Below are 26944 nucleotides of genomic sequence, written 5' to 3'. Positions count from 1 at the left end.
TTATCTTTTTTTTTATTACATCATAAGCAAATAACATAGATGACTCTTTGCAGACTTTTGTAGAAATATTCCAAAGGTTAATTTCCAAACCATACTGTAAGATTCGTCATAAGTAAAACAAGTGTTCGTAACATTTAAATAAGATGGAGGTGTTGAAGCAGTTCATTACGAGCTTACGTCACAACATCTGTTTACAATCCATGTTATTACCTAGCTCATCTATTTTGATTGTAAATAGAGAGAGGTACATCTTTAATATTGAGAGGATCTCTGTCTTAAAGATTCATTCCATATTGTTTTTGTACTTTGTAGATTTTCATCTAGGATATTTAAAATAAAATCAATTTCGGTCTACTTCGTTGAGTGTTTGAAATTGGTTATGGGCTACAACAGCCATCTTTAAAACACTGGGGAATGACCTGAGGGACTGAACATTTTTTTTCAGATTTTTTTTTATATATTGAGTTGCACTCTTTACCCCAGTATTTAAGTGTAATCATAGTTATGATGTATATACTTTTTTTTTCTCTTATTCTGTTTGCTTGTAAACCAATTCCACTTCATCATTTTATGGTTTTTGAGACTAGATTGTTTATTGAAATTATTTTGCAGACATAACCCAAATTATATACAGTATTTCATCTGAAGAACATTTATCTTCAATTGTGCCTGTCAGGTTGTTTTTTAATAATAATGTTTTTATGTTTGTATTGCATGTACCTGATCTAGTTCATCTGACCTTGATCTCATCTTCTTGGATCATGTCAAGTTTATGTGATACTTCAGTGGCGGATCCAGAAATTTGCATACTCCTGGATAAGTCCTGCTTCGGTAATTCCCTATATAAACAAACAAATTTTCAACATTAAAATGGGGGGGGGGGGGGCATGCCACACTTCCTCCCTAAATCAGACCTGCCAACTATCCCGATTTTCGCGGTATCATCCCGATTTTTATCCCTCAACCCGAATCCCGATATCGGGATTGTAAAATTAGTCAAAATCCCGATTTTCACCAACTTTACCCGAAAAAATTGTTGTTTACTGATTTTGAAGTTTTTCTGATCAATTTAAAAAATCTATAATTTTACCTGGGGACATATTATGACAAGTTAACGACCCTACGCTAATTAACAGTCACAACAGGTGTCATAATTACTGGTTGTATGTAATCAGATTACCTAATGGGTCGTAACAGTCCTCAAAATTAATTTGTAAACACAAATTTGGTCAAACAGCCTTTCAATTTTAATCAATTTTATATCATAACAGCACATTGCAACATTTGCCGTAGTTCCACAACAAAATCATAATTAATTGAAAGTTGAGAACTGTAATGAACTCTCAAGAAAACATCGTTTATCTTGAAATCCGTTTAATTTTTGAAAACAGACGTCGAATGTCTGTTGATTTAAAATCGACGCCATTTTGAATTCTCTTCTACTGTGTTACTGAATAAGCCTCCGCTGGTAACAGCACCTCTGAATACAAAGAAAGATAACTCAAATTTTATCCATTTTCTCATTGATACTGATAAGACCATAAGTGAGAGTAAATCAAAATCTGTCTTCATCCTTCTAACTTCAGGGCATGTAGTTTTAGGTCTTTTGAGTCAAGGTTCATAGATGAGAAGGTCTTTAGAGGGGGGAAAAGGGGGGTGGGTCTCTACTTTGAAATCCCTTATTTTTAATGCCATTTTTCTCTATTCTTCAGTTATTTTGTGAATTTTATAATTTAATAGTACAAGAATCATGCAAATAAAAGAAATAAAGGCCTACAAGCTCATCATTATTATACCAAAAGAAAAAAGAAGAGAACTTGACTTTTTTAGGAGAAAAAAAAATGCACACAGAAAAGTCACTAAAATTGTAACCCTTAAAAATCTGGTCGCGCACTAAATCCCCCATGGAGATTTTCAAAAGTTGGCAGGTCTGCTAAATCCGCCTCTGTACATGCAGTAAAGCATTATCATGTTTAAAGGACTATCAACATAACGTCAATGGTCAGGAAAGCAGGCTAGAAATTTCTGCATGTGCACTCTTGTAACACTTTGTTTTTATATTGTGCTATATTTCGCTACTGTATAGGGGTATGGGGATGCACAATTTTTTATCATCAAGTCTGTTTCAAATCAGAAGCCCATAGGCGGATCCAGGGGGCCCAGGCCTCCCCCTTTCGTGGGAAAATAAAATTTGGTAGCTTATATAGGGAATCACTGAAGAGTGACTGGAGCAGCCCCCCACCCCCCCTTTTAGGTCAGTGAGCCACATTTTTGGACTTTGGTAGATTAAGAACTTTGTCTCATTAAAAACACACATAGCAGAAAATTTTCCTTTCAATAGAATTATTGTGCCAAGTAATGCAGAAAATAATAACTCAACTAATTGTTAACTGGAAATGTTTCACTGGTTTCAGAATCTGCTTTTAAATTGATGGATCTTGTCAAAAATTACCAATGATGGCCACAAATTAGTGATCGAATTGATGAACAATGGTGAAACAATGTTACTATGATGTAATGCAGAGGTTATACCTTATAATGAAAGAAAATTGATTCTGGGGAAGAAGATAGATTGATAGGATCATGAAGTAAAAACCACAAAATGAAAAATGGAAATCTTCATTTTGTGTCATGTGAAAAGCTTTGAGTCATTCCCTTTTAATAAAAAGTTGATTAGTTTCAAATTTGTCTGTATTTCTAGCTGAAATGAAATTTCAAATTATAAGATTTTATTGGCACACATGACCATTAAGAATATAATGTCACGGAGCTGTTCTAAGGCACTGGCTTTTAAGACTGTGTTCAGATATATACAAATTTATTATCAACAGGTTCAAAAATATACACTTGAATTAATTTACATTGTTTTATAAAGGACACATCCACTCGAAGTAAAGATGTAAAAGTTTGAAGCCATTTTAAGTAGTGGGAATTTTGACACAAATCACTGCAAGGGGAACCAAACTTGAATTTAAATTGTAATTTGAATTCACGTACTGAAAATCAGCTGAATGTGTATATATAGTGTCTTAAAGATAAAATCTATAACAGTTACTGTTTTTGTGAAAAGACCGAATGATGGACAAGGCTAAAAATTAATTATGGCCTGACCAAAGTTGGCGGGCCATAAATATACCATTTAAAAAATTTATGTAAAAGCATTCTTCTTATTTATTTATTTTTTTTTGTTCCTGTTTCCAGACCTTTCTTGAAATTTTACCATGTTTCCACATCTAAGACTTTTAATTGTCCCCTCTTGTCTTTAGAAGCCACTTTACAAACAAGGGTCCATTTAAATAGTTTTAGGGCTAGCTAACATATAATATGTATGTTTCAAATGAGATCACTGAGTAATATCAACCTCACCCCTTCTAACAACTCATAACTCATTTAATGTAATAAATAAGTTATCCTATTGTAAAACTTGATCCAAAACATTAACGCCCAATCACTTTTACCAATCCTTATTTTTTCTTTGTCATTTTTGATAAACAGAAATGGGTAGCATGAGAAAGTAATTAAATTATTCTCATTTTTCAGTAGAAGCAATAAAATTAGAATTCTTTTGAATTGAACATTACATAACAAAAGTTCTGATAAACAAATGTACAACTCCCACCATCTATAGGCATATCAAGTTTGTTCTGCAGGGCTAAAAAATGTAAGTCACTTGAATGTTTTAAAGCATATTAATGAGCTGTAAGTATCAAAGGTCTTTCTCTGTATCAACATGTGGTTATCCTTGACAGGACCACCTCTCAAAGACTCCCAGAAGTTATAATTGGTACATGATAGCAGGAAATTGAGCATTTGAGTGAAGATGGGTGGTTCAAGATTTGACAAAAATTATGACATGTAAAACATTTGACTCAATCAAAATTTGGTTTAACATCAACAATATTTGTTGAACAAGTAATTTTAGAACAGAAAATTTATTGTTATCAGAAACTTGAGCAACAGATATGTCAGCTTTTATTCACCTGATAATTTTCTTTAGGGCTTGAGGGAAAGTGGTATAATCCATCTTTTTAGCCAGGATTGTTTGAAACACCTTTTGACAGGTTACATATAGCTGCCCTGCAATTTTGTTGAAAGAAAATATTGTTCATAATTTATATGTACATGATGTATAAAAGGATGGAATGAAAAATATAATATTTAAAAGAGTCATAAGTTGACATTGATGACTTTTATGTGGAATCTTATACTTTTCAAATCATAGAGGGTGACTTTCCCTTTCTTTTAAAAGAGTTACTGTTCTGTCTAAGTTACAGCCTCATATTCAAATTGTGGCGGGCCGGTCGCTGCCCTGAGTTGAAGGAAAATGAGTTTAAATTGACCATTCAATGACAAAAGCAGTGGGGCCAGTGTTAATTCTAATGGTAATTACATGTGTATTAGTTTAAACATATTTATTAATAGTGGATTGGGAAACAAGTTTTGCAACTTAATTATTAATCCCTTTCAACTTTGCCGGTGCGAGTGCTGCCTTGTAGCGGCATTATAGCTTGCTCTTTTTCGCAATCTACAAGGGTGTCTTTTGCATGCAAGAGATATGGCTCTCTCCTAACAAGGGTCAGCCATTTATTGTCCCCTTCCGACGGACTATCATCGTTTCCCACTGGACCTTTAGCAAATAAAAATCAAACAGACTAAAAAATATTGTTTTGTAACTTTTACTATGATTAAATGAATATCTAGTGATATATGAAAACTTGAAAACATACCTAATACAATGCTCTAACCACCAACACCTAAGAACGTACAAACAAAAAAAAGACGTACAAACAAAAAATGTTACAACTTATTAACAGCACATTTTTCAGATAGCGACCCACAAGTAGGTAACTGTCAGGCTCAAATGTATTTGGGTTTCATCAGTTTTACTGTATATCTTTAGACTTTGTTTCATTTTGGGATTTGTCTGAATACCATATTATCCGCAGAAGACTTGAGGTTGAAATCAAACAATAAATAATATGAAAAATCAAAAGATCAGAACAACTTTTTTATGGTCGATGATCTTCCAAGTTACAAAAACTATCTTTTTTCATGGTCGATAATCTTCTAAGTAACAAAAACTTTGATTTAATGTATTTGATCTGACACACTTTTATCTCTGAGCTTCTGGAGAACAGATCAAACTCAATCGTTGATTCCAAATTGGTGCTGTTATTACCCAAATTTACAAACACAAAAACCTTCAACCTTGAACAGTACCAATCAGGTACATCCAATTACCTAATTTCAAACTTCAATGAAAAGTCTTCACAAACAGCCAGTGAATTGTTTATCATATGGAAAGATATTCATAATTTTCAAATTAACGATTATGATTGGTTGTGACATCTCTTGGTGGGGGGCTGAGTTGTTAAATGATTTTCTTTAGCACCTACCATATTAAACTCTGTAGGGCCCCTTAGATCACTGACAAATTGACCAGTTAAACTGCTGTTTTGTTTGTTAAAGTCTGCCAGGTTCATCTTCTGTTTATTGTATAATTAATGTTATGAGAGTGCTTTGAAAAACTCTTGGATTTCAAGGCAATTTGAAAAAAAGATCTGTTTATAGAAATGGATTTTATTCTAGGAAGATGTGGATATACCAAGGATTTGTATAGTAAGTAAATATACAAATCCTTGGATATAGCTAGAAATATTTGCTTTAAACAAAATGCCTCAACTTAATATGAGGCAGGCATTACCTGAGAAAGGGGACAAAGTCTGTATGTTTTTTTTTTTAATTCAAACATATCTTAATTTCAAAACGGAAATACTGTAACGTTTCCGATTTTGGTTCTGTTGTTAGGGATTTTAGTTTTGACGTTATGTAAGGTTATGACGTCATATGCAATGTAAACAAAGAAACGCTATCATTAGGTTACGTTTTTTCATATCAAGGAATTATTAAAAATGAAATTGATCTTGCGTTCCTTCCTATTTTATACTATACTGATAAATATATATTTTACTCAAAGTTTCATGCAAACGAGACCGTAAAAAGGAAGTACATTGTAGATTTCTGCGCAGATGCGGGAATTCAAAACACAACATAAAAAAATTTGAACAATTTTCAGTTCATTAGTACAATGAAATTTTGGGAAAATTTTCCCGATTTAAAAAAAATAAATTTGTTTATTGAATTTTCTACTGTTATTACTTCGTCCCCATGTAAGTCTTTAGAAAGACAGAACTCTAAAGCTTAAAGAAGAATAGACAAACTTGAAAAATAGCAGTATTTTAGTACACTTATCTTAATAAAGAATTGTGTAAATAACTTAAATTTTACAATTTGTTCTATTGAAATGTAAGAGTTATCTCCCTTATTGATATGTATGTAGTGGGTCTCTATGATAATGTGTAAAAACAAGTTGTAGTTGATAACTGGATTCATCATTTAAACTTTTACTTCTGAGCTCCCATAAATATCTTCTTGAAAACCTGGTGATATGTATTTTGTACATTAATACAAACTTTATCTGACTATGCAGTATGGGCTTTGCTCATTGTTGAAGCCTGTAAACGGTGACCTATAGTTGTTAATTTCTGTGTAATTTTGGTCTCTTGTGGCGAGTTGTCTCGTTGGTAATCATACCACATCTTCTTTTTAGCTCACCTGGCCCAAAGGGCCAAGTGAGCTTTTCTCATCACTTTGCGTCCGGCGTCCGGCGTCCGGCGTCGTCCGGCGTTAGCTTTTACAAAAACCTTCTCCTCTGAAACTACTGGGCCAAATCAAACCAAACTTGGCCACAATCATCATTGGGGTATCTAGTTTAAAAAATGTGTGGCGTGACCCGGTCAACCAACCAAGATGGCCGCCACGGCTAAAAATAGAACATAGGGGTAAAATGCAGTTTTTGGCTTATAACTCAAAAACCAAAGCATTTAGAGCAAATCTGACATGGGGGTAAAAATGTTTATCAGGTCAAGATCTATCTGCCCTGAAATTTTCAGATGAATCGGTCAATCGGTTGTTGGGTTGCTGCCCCTGAATTGGTAATTTTGAGGAAATTTTGCTGTTTTTGGTTATTATCTTGAATATTATTATAGATAGAGATAAACTGTAAACAGCAATAATGTTCAGCAAAGTAAGATCTACAAATAAGTCAACATGACCAAAATGGTCAGTTGACCCGTTTAGGAGTTATTGCCCTTTATAGTCAATTTTTAACCATTTTTCGTTAATTAAAGTAATCTTTTACAAAAATCTTCTCCTCTGAAACTACTGGGCCAAATTAATCCAAACTTGGCCACAATCATCTTTGGGGTATCTAGTTTAAAAAATGTGTGGCGTGACCTGGTCAACCAACCAAGATGGCCGCCACAGCTAAAAATAGAACAAAGGGGTAAAATGCAGATTTTGGCTTATAACTCAAAAACCAAAGCATTTTGAGGAAATCTGACATGGGATAAAAATGTTTATCAGGTCAAGATCTATCTGCCCTGAAATTTTCAGATGAATCGGTTGTTGGGTTGCTGCCCCTGAATTGGTAATTTTGAGGAAATTTTGCTGTTTTTGGTTATTATCTTGAATATTATTATAGATAGAGATAAATTGTAAACAGCAATAATGTTCAGCAAAGTAAGATCTACAAATAAGTCTACATGACCAAAATGGTCAGTTGACCCCTTTAGGAGTTATTGCCCTTTATAGTCAATCTTTAACCATTTTTCATAAATCTAAGTAATCTTTAACAAAATCTCCACTGAAACTACTAGGCCACAATCATCTTTGGGGTATCTAGTTTGAAAAATGTGTCCGATGACCTGGCCATTCAACCAAGATGGCCGCCACGGCTAAAAATAGAACATAGGGGTAAAATGCAGTTTTTGGCTTATAACTATGAAACCAAAGCATCTAGAGCAAATCTGACAAGAAGTTAAATTGTTAATCAAGTCAATATCTATCTGCCCTGAAATTTTCAGATGAATTGGACAACTGGTTGTTGGGTTGCTGCCCTCCAATTGGTAATTTTTAAAGAAATTTTGCCGTTTTTGGTTATCTTGAATACTATTATAGATAGCGATAAACTGTAAACAGCAATAATGTTCAGCAAAGTAAGATCTACAAATAAGTCAACATGACCTAAATGGTCAATTGACCCCTTAAGGAGTTATTGCCCTTTATAGTCAATTTTTAACAATTTTCATTAATTTGGTAAATTTATGTAAATTTTTACCAAATATAGTTCTCTGTTACTAATGGGCAAAGTTCATTATAGATATAATTGTAAGAAGCAAAATCGTTCAGTAAAGTAAGAACTTCAAACACATCACCATCACCAAAATACAATTTTGTCATGAATCCATTTGTGTCCTTTGTTTAATATGCACATAGACCAAGGTGAGCGACACAGGCTCTTTAGAGCCTCTAGTTTATATTTGTCATTTGTTGCAAGATGTTGAAACTAATGAAAAGTAATCATTCCCTTCCTCTGAAAAAAAAACCAACCTAAAAGTATGTCACTCTGAAGGTGCAGTGTTCAATTTTTTTACAATAAATTCAAAGTAAAATTTAAAAAATGCTTATTTTAGTTTCAGTTGCATTACGTAATGAATGTTTTAACCCTCAGCAATCATAGGTAACCCAGTTTTTTCATGTCATATCATTGGCAGTAATTCAGAACAATAAATGTATGTATATTATAGGATATGACAAAATCTTGTCTTAGCAGATGATAATGGTAGCCATTATATCTTCCACATCTATCATCTTCAAGAACATATGTAGGTACAATATCCTCCTGCTCAACTTCTATGATATTTTTATGATAAAGATATGATAAATAGATATGGCAATAATTGTATGTGCAAACAAACAAATTTATAATAACATGATTTGGTGAAGGTTGAGAACTTTTTATAGAGACAGTAGTCAAGGCAGTTTTAAGCTTGACACATGTCTATTGTTGGAGAGTGTTATTGAGTATTAATTATACAAATGTCTTTTTGTTTTGTTTTTGTGTAATTTTTTTATATATCGAATGTTGTTGGTTTTTTTGTTGTTATTTTTTTTATATTCAAATGTCTTTTGTTTTTTTTTGTGTTGTTACTTTGCTGTCTCAGTAAGATGTAGATTAAACAGACATCTCCATTTATTTAAACTAAAAAGTGATGGTAGATTTTTAAAGATTTTAGTTGTTTTGGGGGGTTGGGGTGTCATGTATACCCTTAAACTTTTAAGTGAGCCAGAAAAAAAGAAAGTTTTATACCATTCAAAATAGTTTTGCAAGATTGCTGTCTCATTGGTGTTTTTTATTCATTATTTTAAAAGTATATCTGTCTCTGACATGACACATATAAAACAGGAAAAAGCACTGGTATAAAGAAAAAAAAATGTATGGTAGTTTACCAATTATTGCTTCTAGCTAAGTTTTGAAACGAAATAATGATACAGCAAGTCTTTGTCAGATAAATACTTGATTGAATCTGACATTTCTCTGTCCAGACAAACAGACAGTAAATAACATCTTCTCCATAAAAGTATTATGGTTTTATGTCTGTGAAGATACTTTGATCATATATTGGTTAGCAAATTGACCTGACTTTAAGTCTTCTGCTCTTTGGAAGATTAGCTTGTACTCAGACTATGAATTATTTAGTCTGAAGTCAAATCAGAGATTTTTCTGGTAATTAAGGTATTTTTTATGGGGGTACCAGTTTTGATGTGTAAGCGGTTATAATCAAATCAACAAATTTCCTAAATCTTACACAAATTGAAAATTTCTTCATTTTTGATGCCATTGTGTCTTTGCAAATCATGCAACTTGCACAAAGGAGAGAGTGAATGATGGAGAACTGATTGTTACACCCTGAGAAAATATTACCAAACTTCAGGTTGAACATTTTTTTCTCATGAATGGTTGTTATTATGATTCTGCTCATAATAATTGGCCACTCTCTCAGCTAAGTGTATTACTTTAATTAAAGTGAATGGTCTGGTTATTATTGCATTTGTATCTTTTAAACTTGAAATTATGGTCTTATTTGTGCTATGAATATTTTATTGTCAATAACTTCCTAAACCTTTACAATTTTGTGGATTGATTTGAAAAATGTCAGTAATAATTGCAGATTTTTTTTAAAGGGTGAGATTGCTCTGTGTTTCAAGGGAGATTACTCTAATTACATTTTCAGTATTACTATATTGTATCAAGCTGCTTTCCATCATTAAAATTGAAAAAAAAAAAATGTTTTAACAGATGTAAAAACTAATTTATCTTAAAATGTTACAAATTTGAGGATAAGAATTGATTCAAGATTTAGCTTTATGCACTTTTGTTCATGAATACTTTTTGCTGTACTTAATGTATTATGATTTCCTCTGTTTTTTTGTGGATCAGGTGTTCGAGTTTATTCAAGATTAACGAGAACATGCACTAATACAGATCTGTGTCAGTTGTAAGCTTTAATTTCCTGTTCTAAAATCATCTGAAAAAGCATTTTAAAAACCCATAAAGCTTGATTAATTGGATATTTGATTGATGCTGTTTTTTATCTTTTAGGATCAAGATTTACCTCCCTTTCTGTCAGTACTTAGTAGTTCTGTATCTTTTGTTTTTAAAAGGTGTAAATAGCTTAGTCTTGAATGATTGTTACTGACTTTGTAATTTTGGGGCCCTTTATAGCTGACTATGGTATGATGGGCTTTGCTCATTGTTGAAGGCTGAACAGTGACCTATTGTTGTCATTTTCTGTGTCATTTTAACGGGTCTCTTGTGAAGCGCTGTCTCATTGTCAATCATACGACATATTCTTTTTTATACTTACTCTGTTTTTCATGTCTCAAAATTTCTACTTTTATTTCTTTTTATACCATCAGTCAAGAAAGTTAAAGGTCTTACCAATATACTCCAAATTTAGAAAAGATGAGCAAAATAGAATATCCTTCTTTTAGGTGACCAAGTTCTAATGCCATCACTAGTTGGTTGACCATTATAGAATATCCTTCTTTAAGGTGACCAAGTTCTAATGCCATCACTAGTTGGTTGACCATTATAGAATATCCTTCTTTTAGTTGACCAAGTTCTAATGCCATCACTGAGTTGGTTGACCATTATAGAATATCCTTCTTTAAGGTGACCAAGTTCTAATGCCATCACTAGTTGGTTGACCATTATAGAATATCCTTCTTTAAGGTGACCAAGTTCTAATGCCATCACTAGTTGGTTGACCATTATAGAATATCCTTCTTTTAGTTGACCAAGTTCTAAGGTGGTTGACCATTATAGATTATCCTTCTTTAAGGTGACCAAGTTCTAATGCCATCACTGAGTTGGTTGACCATTATAGAATATCCTTCTTTAAGGTGACCAAGTTCTAATGCCATCACTGAGTTGGTTGACCATTATAAAATATCCTTCTTTTAGGTGACCAAGTTCTAATGCCATCACTAGTTGGTTGACCATTATAGAATATCCTTCTTTAAGGTGACCAAGTTCTAATGCCATCACTGAGTTGGTTGACCATTATAGAATATCCTTCTTTTAGTTGACCAAGTTCTAATGCCATCACTAGTTGGCTGACCATTATAGAATATCCTTCTTTTAGGTGACCAAGTTCTAATGCCATCACTGAGTTGGTTGACCATTATAGAATATCCTTCTTTTAGGTGACCAAGTTCTAATGCCATCACTGAGTTGGTTGACCATTATAGAATATCCTTCTTTTAGGTGACCAAGTTCTAATGCCATCACTGAGTTGGTTGACCATTATAGAATATCCTTCTTTAAGGTGACCAAGTTCTAATGCCATCACTGAGTTGGTTGACCATTATAAAATATCTTTCTTTTAGGTGACCAAGTTCTAATGCCATCACTAGTTGGTTGACCATTATAGAATATCCTTCTTTAAGGTGACCAAGTTCTAATGCCATCACTGAGTTGGTTGACCATTATAGAATATCCTTCTTTTAGTTGACCAAGTTCTAATGCCATCACTAGTTGGCTGACCATTATAGAATATCCTTCTTTTAGGTGACCAAGTTCTAATGCCATCACTGAGTTGGTTGACCATTATAGAATATCCTTCTTTTAGGTGACCAAGTTCTAATGCCATCACTGGGTTGGTTGACCATTATAGAATATCCTTCTTTTAGGTGACCAAGTTCTAATGCCATCACTAGTTGGTTGACCATTATAGAATATCCTTCTTTTAGGTGACCAAGTTCTAATGTCATCACTAGTTGGTTGACCATTATAGAATATCCTTCTTTTAGGTGACCAAGTTCTAATGCCATCACTGAGTTGGTTGACCATTATAGAATATCCTTCTTTTAGGTGACCAAGTTCTAATGCCATCACTGAGTTGGTTGACCATTATAGAATATCCTTCTTTTAGGTGACCAAGTTCTAATGCCATCACTGGGTTGGTTGACCATTATAGAATATCCTTCTTTTAGGTGACCAAGTTCTAATGCCATCACTGAGTTGGTTGACCATTATAGAATATCTGTTTTGTTTAAGTTGACAATTCATATGTTGCAATTGTTAAAAGATACCAGAGGAACAGTCATAAAACGAAAAATAAACTGACGACGCCATGGCTAAAAATGAAAAAGACAAACCGACAAACAATAGTACACATGATATTAAAACTGACGTCACTAAGGTTAAGTTCATTTTGTTGAACTAGAACTAGAAAGAGCAGTGGTGGATCCTGTGGGAAGGGGGGTCTGGGGTTTAACCCACCTTTTTAAAATGGTTGGATCCGCCCCTGAGGAAATCACTTTAAGATAAGAAATTGTCCCAGTAAATAATATTTCCTATATAATTGTCTGTCACTTTCCAATAATAGATAAAACTTAAAATACATTAAACAGAGTTCCTCAAGACTTCTACAATCATTTTGTTGTCTATACGAGCTTCTTTTAATTACCGATTGGTTGTGCAAATTAATACCAGTCTTTTGCTTTCTACCTGAAATTATTAGAAAATGTAAAAAAATTGGCAAATCTCCAGGTATATAATCATATGTCAATGTTTCAACACTTAGAATGGAGAAAATTGGAGATTTTTTGTACACAGAAGACTTTCAAGATAGCTTTCATTCAAGTGTAATTACCAATCGCTTTTCTTAACTTGTAAACGGCAATTAACAAAGAAAAATCCTAAATGTTTTGTTTTCAGTTCAAGATATGTTTCTGTCAAAAGTTTAATAAAGACGTTATGATTGATTTCTTTGAAATTTTTCGACAAGAGCATATTTATGTGATGTTCTCCATCAGAAGTTTTGGCACAGGTTATTGGTTTTGTAAAAGATAAACCATAAACCAGGTTTCATTCATTATTCTAACTACTAAAAGATTTCTTGTGTTATTTTAGCTGTTTAATAAATAAAATTCAAAATGTTCATCTTTCAAATAAAAATGAAATAATAAAAGGTGTTTCATAAGATCTGCAGCAACTGAAAATAAAATATTTTTGACCTTGACCTTAATTTCACTTGCCAAGTAGGTCACTGTGCGTATATGAGTTAATTTTTTTGACATACACTTAGGCGAGATTTAAAATAACATAGGCCACTGAGGCTGTAGCGTCTACAATGTTATAATTAGTCAAAGTTATTAGTTAAAAGTCCCCCATCATTTAAATATTCTACTTTAAATTAATTTTATTGATGGATTGCTGTCTTTAATTTTTGGATACCAAGATATCCCTTTATTCTTGTCATTGAGTGCAGCTTTGGCTAGCTGTATAATTCAGCTCCTCTTCAGCTCACCTAGCCATCATAGAGTAGCTGAGGGACAGATCCAGTCAATTTTAAAATTAGGGGTTCCTGAACCATGTGGAGTAAGGGGGTTCCTAATATGTGTCCCAATTCAAAAGCATTGATCATTAAAAAGGGGTGTTCCAACCTCCAGAATCAAGCCCCCTCATGCCCTCCCCTTGTAGTAGGGGAATTTAAGGAATGAATAAAACTATTGTATTTGAGTTAGTTTAAGATTTTCTAATCAACAAAACATGAAGATCCCTTCTCTCCCATTTTTCACAATTCTCAGAATGCCAAACAATCAATGTTCATTGTGTTTTCATGGTCAGGTGAAAATTTGGCATAAAAATGCCACAAATTAGCTTGTACTGACCATCATTTGTTATCTTATTTCCCATAAATCAATTACTAAAACATGTCTGACTAATTGAGACAAATGAAAAACTTTTAAAAAGATTCAACAAATGTAAGAAAATGAGTAAATGGAAAAACAAAACTTGACATAGATTGTTCTTATCACTAGTGGATAAGGAAGTTACATTAATTATAAGTAAACAATGAAAATATTCCTATAAATACTTCCCATTCATCAAAAAAGCTGTAGATATAATTATTATACTAATTGTATTGTATATGTGTATCATCAATGTGCAAAAGTGATAAAAAATGGCAAGTTAATATAATGACCCCAGCTGTTTGTGTATTAGAGTGGTTATAACAGGAAGACTCTTTTCCTTTTGCTCTGTCAATCATACTGGAATAATAACCAGGTTTTTTACATACCTGACGATATAATTGTTTTGATTGTGTTCGCATATTGCACAATTATTGGGATTTTTAATCAATTTTTTTCCCGGAATCGGACCTGAGCTTGATATTGATAGAATTATATACTATGGATGTGTGATGTGTGATAAATTAGGTTATTCATAAACTGATTTTGATAAGTCGGATATCGATATAAAAAAATTGTGAAATGGAAGATGAAATAGAGAAAAAATGCTCAGTAAGTAAATATCTATTGGATAATTTTTATGTTTTGATATCCATTTAAACATTATGATTTTTGAAGGAAAAATTGGTTAAATTTACATGTTACAGAATTGCATATAAGTGCTGAAATATTAATATTACTGAACAGAATAAAAAGGATGAAATAAATCTACGATATAATTTTTTTCTTGGGTCACATGTTGATGATCTTCTTCAGGATTTTCCATCTTAGGTTGAAGTTGAATTTTCAACTAGACTGAACAATTGAATACCTATATATACTATGATATTTATTATTTTCTTTTTTTATAATAAGCAGTTTGATTTGAAGGTGGAAAATGAAAGTAGATGAATTAGTTATCTATTATGATTACTATAAATTGTACTGTATTTTTCTCTGATTGTTTTGTGGACTAAAGTCTTTATTGTTTTTTCCTATTTTTCAACCATGGTGTCTTTTTTCAATTTATGGTTTTTGATTCTAGGTTACATTTGTTCTTCTTATTTCTTTTCAAACAAATGGAAGTTGTTTAAAAATATCTTGTTTTAATCAGTATAACAAGTTGAATTTGTTGTTTTTATGAAGAAATTAATTTGTGCATTTTGTCATTCAACTTTCAGACATCAAAGGGAGATAACTCTCATGTCAAATCATATTAACAGAAGAAAATGGATGAATCTTTAATTGTCATTGACAATGCCTTTAATATATGAATCCCTTTATCAAATCATCTTGGATAATTATATATTGATAAGACTCAATTGTTCTTCTATGGATTGATGAAGTGTTAAAATGTCAGTAAAAGTTTTGATGAAAATTTTAGTAAAAGTTTTAGCTTTTATTCAATGTTGAAGTCTTATTTTAAGAGGGAGAACAGCAATGCAAGTACTGATGTCATTATTCTTGTGTCATGTGTGTAGGGGTTTGTGTTATTATGCCCTCCCCCTCCCCCTTTAGCGGAGGGGCATTAACTTTTACCTTTGTGCGTCTGTACGTTACGTCCTAAAGTTGGTTTATGTTCTCTATATGATGCCTCAACCAAATGTTATACAACTTATACACAATGCTTATTACCATTAGATACAGATCAAGTTTGAATTTTATACCCTATCAGAGTTATGCCCCTTTACAAACGGAAAAGTTGTTAAATTTTTTGTTTCTGTTCATTAACTTATTTTTTGGTGAGGGGTGGGTCAGTATGACACTAAATCATTGGCAATTCATGTATAATCAGTTCATTGGTTGTGGCTATATTGAAAAAGCTGACAGAATCTGTCTTCATTCATGAATACACAATGTTCCTTCTTTTTCTTAAGTTATCACAGAACCCAAAGCCCATAAAGAGCTTCATACCTGGGAACAAGGTTGGAGATAGTGACATTCCTTTGATGTGCATAGTGTTGATGCTAGTTTTACATAGTATAAATGTCATATGAGGCTGACGTGTATAGATACGTGAGATAATATTATTTATCATGGCTAAATGATCTTTGAGTATTGGTTTTATATATTATTAAAGGTGGATAACAGTGACCTATATCTGTAAGTTTCTGTGTCATTTATTTTCTTGTGGATAGTTGTCTCAATGGCAATGAGTGATATCACATCTTCTTCTTTTTATAAGTATTTACTGTGATTTTTCTAAGTATCTGTATCATGTATCTTCAGAGATCTTACACAATTATAGTTACCTTTATTTTTGGAAAAAAATAATGTGATTTGTCAAAATCAGACATATTTGTCAAAAAGAAAGTGTACATTTTATGGTCTTGCACCAAACCTTATGTCAATTGGCAAGAACTTTAATCTTTATTCATCATGAAGGTACCCCAATTACAACTCTCTATAAGGCTCACCGATAATTATCAGGGGTGAGCCTGGGTCTTTAAAAAAAAAAAATCATTTTTTTAATTTCCAGAGAAAATAAAATTTGTTTTAGAATTAAGAAAAGACATTCAAACTAATAAATTGAAAATGTGCTGACAATGTCATGGCGATAAAAGATCAGAACACAAACAACAGTATACAAATTTTCTTCATTGATTTCCAACATATTAGATTAATATTGACTGATTGAATGATAATTTAAAACTTTAGTTATTAGCTGTAACTTCCTTATTTACTTGGAAACAGTTTTTTAAGTGCCGTGTCATGTTCTGTTTCCTGTAAATCAATGGCGTACTTCCTATTTAGGTCAGTTTGTTTCACGATCAATGGACGTCTTAATCGGGATGTCAAGTGGCCGGGATCTTGAAAACAATATTGATTTAAAAGATAACACACATCATTGTTTGTATTAATACTTATTTGTGTAAAATATAGTTTTGTTGTCTAACCCAAATATGCACTTATTTTCTGAATCTTAACATAAAGCACATCATTTATTGGGCTGATGCCTTATTCTGGTTAAAGGGGCATTAGCTGTCAAATTCATGTTCACCAATTCTAATTAAATTCTCATATTTGATTTATAACAATGTAAAACATTTATCCAACTATTAAAAATCTAAATAAAACAATACACAGAGCACTGCAGGCATGAAAATATGTAGCTTCGTTTCGTATGAATTTGAGTCTAAACGCCATTTAATTATTTATCGAGTTGACCTCTATAGTCATCCGATGACCAAATAAGCGATGTAAACATAAATATAGATATAAATAGATTAAGCAAACACGTGCTGTTGAATTATTCTATGTCTATTTAATTTCATGTTTCAGATAAAAAATACATGTTTATCATTGTTTTTACCTTTATTAGAATGATATTTTGTAGATCGATTCAGTCAATCAAATGGTTTACCTTTGTTTCACTTTCAATGTTGACATTCTCTTCCTTTAAATAACTTTACACATATAATTCACGTGTTATTCATCTCAAGCTAAGGGGTTAAACAAAAGTTCACATGAATACGGATTCAATGAGGTCGAGTTATTCACTTGCAAGTGAATAATTCATTATCAATGTTTTTTTGCTTATTTTGACAAAATTGAACCTTATTGGCTACTAAAAAGGAATAATTATTTCATTATTTGTATTTAATTACTGATTGAGCCAAAAAAACTAATATATTAGGGTTTTCATATATTTCGTAGCTAGTGCCCCTTTAAAGGTTTAGTACCTAAGCATTTCTTCAGCTCAGTTATAAGTGAGATGAGTTAAAGCATATTTTTAAGAAACCTTTATGATGAATTAAGGTTCCAAGTTCCTCTATGGAGATTTTTTTACCTTACGATATCTGAGGCATCAGGTTTACCGACATTAAAACTTAAAATTAGCAAAGTTTTTATGTAAACTTTTGTGTTTAGATCAGTTTAAGATGAACCATTAATAATAAGTCATTGATATTTGGTATGCAGTTGCATTAGTATTAGCACATTTTTATTCCCCTGCCGTTGCTGAGGAGGCATTAAGTTTTATCATTGTCCGTCTGTATGTGCTTATGTATGGACATACGTCCGTGCATCCCAAAGGTGCGGGTTCCTTGTCTCTAACTTTTAAGTTTTCCTCAACAAAATGTTTTGACTTTTAACAAAATGTTTTGACTTTTAACAAAATGTTTTGACTTTTATACACAATGCTTATAACCACACTACACAGATCAAGGATTGCTTCCCTTAGAACATGTGGTGATACTTAGTCAGCCTATGCAGTTGAGCTTAAGGAAGTACTTCTTTAGCTCAGTCGGTTAACGCAGGACCTTGTAACACAGAGGTCCCGGGTTTCTGAATCCCAGTGAAGACAGATGACTTTGTAGAATCATGCTATTTATACATAGAATGTATGCCCTTCTAAAATTTGACCTTATGCAAAATGAAGTCTGATCTTCAATCCCCTTTCTACAGAGGGTACATGATCTACCTGTGATGATCCCTTTATTAGATATTTTTTTGACCTATATAATTATTATTGATTTGTGTAACATCTATCAAATAATAAAACTTCCTTGAGAACCCCCCCCCCCCTTTTTTTTTTGGAAGATTCACATTATTTTATCCATAATACTTTTTTTGTAACATCTCTCAGAGCTATGATCTATTCTCTATTCTCTTGTCTTGTGGGCAATCAGCAATTATTAAATTGTTTGAGATATATTTTTGCCATATATATATTAGTATAGTAAGTGTACAGCCTCTTTCTGTTAGATTTCCATCTTTTTATATGTATTTGATAGCCCTTTATAACATTTACCTGATCTACTGACAAGGTGAGATCTATAAATCAGCTGTGTTAATCACCTCATTAGAGAAACAACATTCAATCATCCTGTAAACAGATGGTACTGGTCAACTTTTATATTCTATGATGCAGTTTGGCCAGGTGGTGTAAAATAATTTTCTTTTATTTTTACTTTATGTGATTACATGCTTGTTATAAGCCCTATGATTAGGAAATAAAATATCTTTATCTTTATCTTAAAATACCTGTAAAAGACCAAACAATTACTTGTAGAAGTGGAGGTGGTATAATGAGGAGAAGAGGTTAATGCAGTGGCAGACCCAGAACTTTAAATAAAGGGGCTCACTGACTGCCTTAAGAGGGGCTCGTAACAGTCATGCTTCAGTGATTCCCTAAAGCAACAAAAATATTTTAACACAATAGGGGGGAGGGCCTGGATCCACCTATGATATGAGGGAGGTAGGATAAGGAGAAGATGATAGACTGTTATATATGCATTCTGAAGTTATATCAATCATTTACCTGTAATAACAATGTTTACATGTACATCTGCATCTTTGTGAACATTATATAAGTGCTGCAACAAGTGGAGTGTTGTAACAAGTCCCATAACAAGTGTAAATTAAAAACTAAATCAGTCATTTTGGTACTGTGGTTTGAAAACAGACTTAAATTGAAAACACTAATTATATATGTACGTTAAATAAGAAACTAAAGTGCATAAAAATCTTGCTTATTCTAACCCTTTATGGCATTTAAATTGACGACATATAGGCTTAAGTATAAAGTTTTAAATGTTTAATCTTGTGTCTTTATAAATCTTCTATTATCAAAGCCTAACAAGTAGTATTTACCTGTAAACAATGAAACATTGAATTATAAAGAACATATTTAAGTTAACATGTCAAATATCAGATTCTTTTCATTTTTTTTTATTTTGAACTATGCTGGGTATAAATAGATTATTGACTGTCAAATTGCTATACTTAGATAAATAAGTCAAGGTACATTTAATCTATATATAAACATCAACAAGGAAGATAAATACGGCAGACATATTGAGATTTTTACACAAATTAGAAATGGCCCATGGAGGTGGACAGGTTCCAGTTTACTGTAGTCTTTGTGAGGAGAGCACTAGAATAGAATGGAAGTGCCTAAACTGTGACATGCTCATGTGTGATAAGTGTAAGGAGAAAATACATGTGAAATTCAAATTTGCCAAGGATCACAAAGTTGTCTCAATTGAGGAGGTGGGGCTCCATAAGGATGAAATAGACTTTTCCAATATCAGCTGCAATAAACACCCAGTTCAATCATGTGTGATGTTTTGCAAGTCTTGTGTCTACTTAGTATGTCCACTATGTATCTCTGAAACCCATAATGGTCATGGCTTGGTGACCATCAGAGAGGGATATGAAATCCTGATAGGCAAATTGAAGACCAGAGGAAAGAATATGGGAACTAATATAAATGAATTGGAAAAAAGAAAAGAAGAAGTGAAGGATGTGGATCAAACAGAACTTTCCAAATTTGAAAACACTATGAAGAAAATCAAAGATCAGAATGTCCGTCTTAAGAAGGAAGTCGATCAATATACTAAAAAATTGGAGACGGAGCTAATTAAAAAATGGGAAGATGTACATAGATGTACTGAAACTGAAGAAAAAGAGGTATCCCTGCTCATTGAAAGTCTGGCTTCTAAAAAGTCAGAAGTTGATGATATCATCCAATCAACTGACGGCAAGAGAGTCTTTGTGGATAGTGTGGGGTTAGTCCAATCAATGGAGGAAACAGCCACATCACCTGACACCAAGTTTGATTCTATTCCAACATTTATTCCTGGGCAAATAACTTCTTATAACATTGGTTCACTAGAAAATATTTCTACTAAGGGTGAAATTAAAATTATAGAACAGTTTGATACTGAAATCTCAAAAGTTATTTATATGGCAGCCTGTTCTGAAGATACATTGTGGATTACTGACCAGAAAGTACTACAGAAAGTGAAAATAGAAGGGAGGAGTTTGAAGATAATTGATCAAAAAGACATTAGAATCTATGGTATGGCATGTACTCCATCTAAAGATCTCCTTTTAGTTACTAAAGGAGCTAGACTGAAGCAGATCAGTGGTCAGACTGGTGAAATGACTGAGTCTAAGTATGAGGTAAAGGGTTTTAAGGAGACAACAGCTGTTCATGTAAACTCAGATGGTAAAGTGACTGTTTGTGCTTTGAGTGGGAAATTAGTTTACCCAGCAGTAGGAAGATGTGTTGTGATTGTCATGGATAAAAGTGGGAGACATGAAACTACCTACGAATATGACAGACATGGAAATCCTATATTTACAAATGTGAAGAATATAACAAGAACAAAGAATGGTAATATCTGTGTAGTGGACAAGTTATCTGAAGATAACAGAAGTAGAGTGGTTATACTAAGTGAGGAGGGAGATGTTATAAATACCTTCAATGGTCATCCAGAAGTAAACACAGACAAAAAAACATTCAAACCATTGCATGCAATGACTACTCCATCTGACAATATCATTGTGTCAAACTTAAACAATGACATTTTATTTTTACTAAACAGTTCTGGAAATTTAATAACATGGTTTGACACAAATAAGATTGGAATATTTGATCCGTATACTTTCTGTAGTACAGAAGATGGACATACTTATGTAGGATGTGTCGCACCTAAAGGCAGTAATGATAAGGCCAAAATATATGAAGTGGATTTATTGTGAGTTAGAAACATTTCAGTTCATGTAAAGGACGCAAGATTCTTTTGATACTTTACTTCAAAAACAGTGTTTGATATTTATGTAAATGACAGAAGTTAGATTCTTTTGATACAAGTTCAGATTTCAGTTTTTGACTTTTGATACTATTTCAGAGACAGTGTTTGACTTTTGATACTATTTCAGAGACAGTGTTTGACTTTGATACTAGTTCAGAGACAGTGTTTGACTTTTGATACTAGTTCAGAGAGAGTGTTTGACTTTTGATACTAGTTCAGAGAGAGTGTTTGACTTTTGATACTAGTTCAGAGAGAGTGTTTGACTTTTGATACTAGTTCAGAGACAATGTTTGACTTTTGATACTAAATTCAGGTCAAATCACAGTATTTGACATTGATGTAAATTTGCCATGTAAATAAATATGATTTAGATATTTGTTACAGTATAGATAAAGTGACAAATGTGGGGTAAATTTTAAAGGGATATCAACTTAAACTAATTAAAAATGGACTGTTGAAGTTCATCTAATAGACTATTGTCATATGCAGACAAAACCTTCACCATGTATTATAAATAGAACACATTCATACCAGACAAGAAAAGTTTACATTTATTGATATTAACACCAAAATCCTAGATTATAAAAGACAAAATGATAGATTATGGATAGATATGGATATGCATATGTGCCTCTTTATAACTCCAATGTCTTAGATGCATGATTTTTTTATTACTTGTCAGTGGCTTTCAACTAGCTGTCAGTAACTGTGAGTACTCTCTGATCTGCACTTAGTGTCTTTTTGTTGTTGGGAAGTTACAAGTACCTGGCCATGTCCACTTGAATTTGTAGTAATTTTGTATTTTTATCCATCTAATGAGTTAAAGCCTTTTTCATCTGATTTTTATACGACCCCAAAAATTTTTGGGGATTGTATATTGGTATGGTGTGACAAAAACCTATATTATGTCAAAAATTTGATCACAATCCAAATTCAGACAGAATCAAGCTTGAATATTGTGACCAAATTTGCCCCAACTATTCAGGGTTCAACCACTGGGGTCGTATAAAGCTGTGCCCTGCGGAGCACCTGGTTATAGTTCGTTCTAATGCTGTACTGTTACACCACTGTCCCACTGGTTAGGGGAGGGTTGGAATCCCGCTAACATGTTTAACCCCACCACATTCTGTATGTATGTTACTGTCCCAAGTCAGGAGCCTGTAATTCAGTGGTTGTCGTTTGTTTATGTGTTACATATTTGTTTTTCATTCATTTTTAGCTCACCTGGCCTGAAGGGCCAAGTGAGCTTTTCTCACCACTTGGCGTCCGTCGTCTTCGTCCGGCGTCGTCGTCGTTAACAATTTACATTTTGAACTTCTTCTAGAGAACCACTAAATGGAATGGAACCAAACATGGCATGAATGTTCCTTATGAGGTGCTGACCAAGTGTTGTTACTTTGTAGCCGATCCATCATCCAAGATGGCCACCAGCGGGGGACTTAGTTTAACATAGGACGCTATGGGAAATGCATACAAATGACTTCTTTTAGAGAACCACTGAATGGAATGAAACCAAACATGGCATGAATGTTCCTTATGAGGTGCTGACCAAGTGTTGTTACTTTGTTGCCGATCCATCATCCAAGATGGCCGCCAGCCGGGGACTTAGTTTAACATAGGACTCTATGGGAAATGCATACAAATGACTTCTTTTAGAGAACCACTGAATGGAATAAAACCAAACATAGCATGAATTATCCTTATGGGGTGCTGACCAAGTGTTGTTACTTTGTAGCCGATCCATCATCCAAGATGGCCGCCAGCGGGGGACTTAGTTTAACATAGGACCCTATGGGAAATGCATACAAATGACTTCTTCTAGAGAACCACTAAATGGAATGAAACCAAACATTGCATGAATGTTCCTTATGGAGTGCTGACCAATTGTTGTTACTTTGTAGCCGATCCATTATCCAAAATGGCCGCCAGCGGGGACTTAGTTTAACATAGGACCCTATTGGAAATGCATACAAATGACTTCTTCTAGTGAACCACTGAATGGAATGAAACCAAACATGGCATGAATGTTCCTTATGTGGTGCTGACCAAGTGTTGTTACTTTGTAGCCGATCCATCATCAAAGATGGCCCCCAGCAGGGGACTTAGTTTAACAAGGACCCTATGGGAAATGCATACAAATGACTTCTTTTAGAGAACCACTGAATGGAATAAAACCAAACATAGCATGAATGTTCCTTATGGGGTGTTGACTAAGTGTTGTTACTTTGTAGCCGATCCATCATCCAAGATGGCCGTCAGTGGGGGACTTAGTTTAACATAGGACCCTATGGGAAATGCATACAAATGACTTCTTTTAGAGAACCACTGAATGGAATGAAACCAAACATGGCATGAATGTTCCTTATGAGGTGCTGACCAAGTGTTGTTACTTTGTTGCTGATCCATCATCCAAGATGGCCACCAGCCGGGGACTTAGTTTAACATAGGACCCTATGGGAAATGCATACAAATGACTTCTTTTAGAGAACCACTGAATGGAATAAAACCAAACATAGCATGAATGTTCCTTATGGGTATGCTGACCAAGTGTTGTTACTTTGTAGCCGATCCATCATCCAAGATGGCCACCAGCGGGGGACTTAGTTTAACATAGGACCCTATGGGAAATGCATACAAATGACTTCTTCTAGAGAACCACTAAATGGAATTAAACCAAACATAGCATGAATGTTCCTTATGGAGTGCTGACCAAGTGTTGTTACTTTGTAGCTGATCCATTATCCAAGATGGCCGCCAGCGGGGGACTTAGTTTAACATAGGACCCTATTGGAAATGCATACAAATCACTTCTTCTAGTGAACCACTGAATGGAATGAAACCAAACATGGCATGAATGTTCCTTATGTGGTGCTGACCAAGTGTTGTTACTTTGTAGCCGATCCATCATCCAAGATGGCCGCCAGCGTGGGACTTAGTTTAACATAGGACCCTATGGGAAATGCATACAAATGACTTCTTTTAGAGAACCACTGAATGGAATGAAATCAAACATGGCATGAATGTTCCTAATGTGGTGCTGACCAAGTGTTGTTACTTTGTAGCCGATCCATTATCCAAGATTGCCGCCAGCGGGGGACTTAGTTTAACATAGGACCCTATGGGAAATGCATACAAATGACTTCTTTTAGAGAACCACTGAATGGAATAAAACCAAACATTGCATGAATGTTCCTTATGAGGTGCTGACCAAGTGTTGTTACTTTGTAGCCGATCCATCATCCAAGATGGCCGCCAGCAGGGGACTTAGTTTAACATAGGACCCTATGGGAAATGCATACAAATGACTTCTCTTAGAGAACCACTGAATGGAATAAAACCAAACATGGCATGAATGTTCCTTATGAGGTGCTGACCAAGTGTTGTTACTTGTAGCCGATCCGTCATCCAAGATGGCCGCCAGTGAGGGACTTTTGAATGAAATTAAACATGTTCCTTTCCTTATAAATGAGGTTGTGTTGTCACTTTTAGCCAAATTTAATATTTTTTTATATGATTTCAAAAACCCAAGTAGAATCAGGTGAGCGATACAGGCTCTTGAGAGCCTCTAGTTTTAACATAAATTAGGCGGTTAGTTTTCTTGTTTGAATTGTTTTACATTGTCATTTCAGGGCCTTTTATAGCCTACTATGCAGTATGGGCTTTGCTCATTGTTGAATGCCGTACGGTGACCTATAGGTGTTCATTTCTATGTCATTTGGTCTCTTGTGGAGAGTTGTCTCATTGGCAATCATACCACATTTTCTTTTTTATATATACCATATGATTTAATTAATTTCTATTTATTATATATGCTGTGTGTAAAGTTTATACATGTATTCCAAATTTTAAAGATTGAGATGACAAGTTAAAAATGCCTCAGACAGATACTAGAAAGAAAAGTTAATCACTGTAACCTACACAAATTAATTAAGATTGAACAAATGACATCCATCAAAATCCAGGCAGATTCTACTACACTTCTGTTTAACTCCTGGTAAATGTACTTCTATAAATAATACTTGGAACATCATAATTTTGACTGGTTATAATTGGTCAAAGTTAAATTTTTGAGGATGCTTATAAAAAAGAAGATGTGGTATAATTGCCAATAGTCCAGTCAAACTAAGATTTAACCTCAAACTAATTGCAACAGAAAATATTTTAGTTCTAATCTATAGCATTTTGCCCTTTATATATACACAGAAAAATGTCCCATAGAATCTAACTTGAGGAAAACTCAAAATCCGCATATGGAAATTAACATTGGAAGGGGAAATAACTCTTGCAAAATGAGTCTTTTTTTTGTCAGTTTTTGGTTGTTTTTATGATACTTTGATGGGGTTATGAGTTTGTATTTGACTAAATTATATAATCTTCGGCTCATGAAACATACAAAACCGTTATGGGTATTTTTTTTTTCGTGCATTTTTCATTAAAAAAATTGCAAATTTGAAGCATTGTGACCATTTTGAAAAAATATAATGTGAAAATTTGGTATTGTTCATATACATATGCATATTATATTTTTTCAGCAACTTACTTATCTAAAGAAACTTTAAACATAAAAAGAAGAATACATTCTTAATCATTTTTATTAAATATGAGATTTTTTACCTTGACGTGTTGAAAAATTCAATAAATGGTCAACTGATGAATTATGAAATCTAGATTATAGCTTGATAAAAGATATGAAAACACCTTTAGAGTTGTTTGTTATACTCTAAAGACTGCTAAAAAATCAAGAATCAATACATTCTGATGAATAGAAGCGATAAAGTTATAATTTTGTATCAAATTTTTTTGATATTTCTGCCTTTTTTTGCAAGAGTTATCTCCCTTTTCAATGCAAATCTCCATAGGAATTTTAAATGGTGATTTTTTTAAGCCTTTCTTAAGTTAGATTTTATGGGACTTTTTTCTGTGTACATTTGGGGTATAATGCTAAAGATTAAAACTTAAAAATCTTCTGTTGCAATTACTTTCGGGTTACGTTCAAATTTATGCTAGATTGACTGGACTACAATGAGACAACTCACCACAAGAGACCAAATGACACAGAAAAATTAACAACTGTAGGTCACCATACGGCCTTCATCAATGAGCAAAGTTCATGCCGCATAAGTCATCTATAAAAAGCCGGAAATGAGAAAACTAACGACCAAATTTAGATTGCACTTATTTTTTAACATTACGGACAAAGATCAAGGTTATGTCAATTACTGATTTCTTTATTTTTTCTGATGTGATAAACCATGAGG

At 33.3% G+C, this 26944-nt stretch overlaps 2 protein-coding genes across 17 annotated transcripts in view; both read left to right on the top strand.

Moving 5' to 3' along the window:
• The window catches only part of LOC143049654 (neuron navigator 2-like), a 342816-nt gene that overhangs the window by 137045 nt on the left and 178827 nt on the right, over positions 1 to 26944 (top strand). The window contains exon 1 of one of the 16 annotated variants that reach the window (XM_076223281.1): positions 14491 to 14715. The exons of the other annotated variants lie outside the window; for them this stretch is intronic. Coding sequence (XP_076079396.1) covers positions 14686 to 14715 — 30 coding nt within the window. The 5' untranslated portion in view covers positions 14491 to 14685. Of the gene's footprint in view, positions 1 to 14490; positions 14716 to 26944 lie in introns of those variants that run through there. 16 annotated transcript variants of the gene reach the window in all.
• LOC143049643 (uncharacterized) lies at positions 19904 to 22058 on the top strand. Its single transcript, XM_076223246.1, has one exon. It carries the CDS (start codon positions 19966 to 19968, stop codon positions 21631 to 21633), a length of 1668 nt encoding a protein of 555 aa, XP_076079361.1. The 5' UTR covers positions 19904 to 19965; the 3' UTR covers positions 21634 to 22058.

Source organism: Mytilus galloprovincialis, chromosome 10 (genome assembly GCF_965363235.1).
Source record: "Mytilus galloprovincialis chromosome 10, xbMytGall1.hap1.1, whole genome shotgun sequence".
In the NCBI taxonomy this organism is placed as follows: domain Eukaryota; kingdom Metazoa; phylum Mollusca; class Bivalvia; order Mytilida; family Mytilidae; genus Mytilus; species Mytilus galloprovincialis.
The sequence above is the reverse complement of the archived record's forward strand: the minus strand, read 5'-3'. Positions and strand labels throughout refer to the sequence as shown.

Bases quoted from the DNA above. Each gene is read 5' to 3' on its own strand.
- LOC143049643 (XM_076223246.1), top strand. From the start codon at position 19,966: ATGGCCCATGGAGGTGGACAGGTTCCAGTTTACTGTAGTCTTTGTGAG.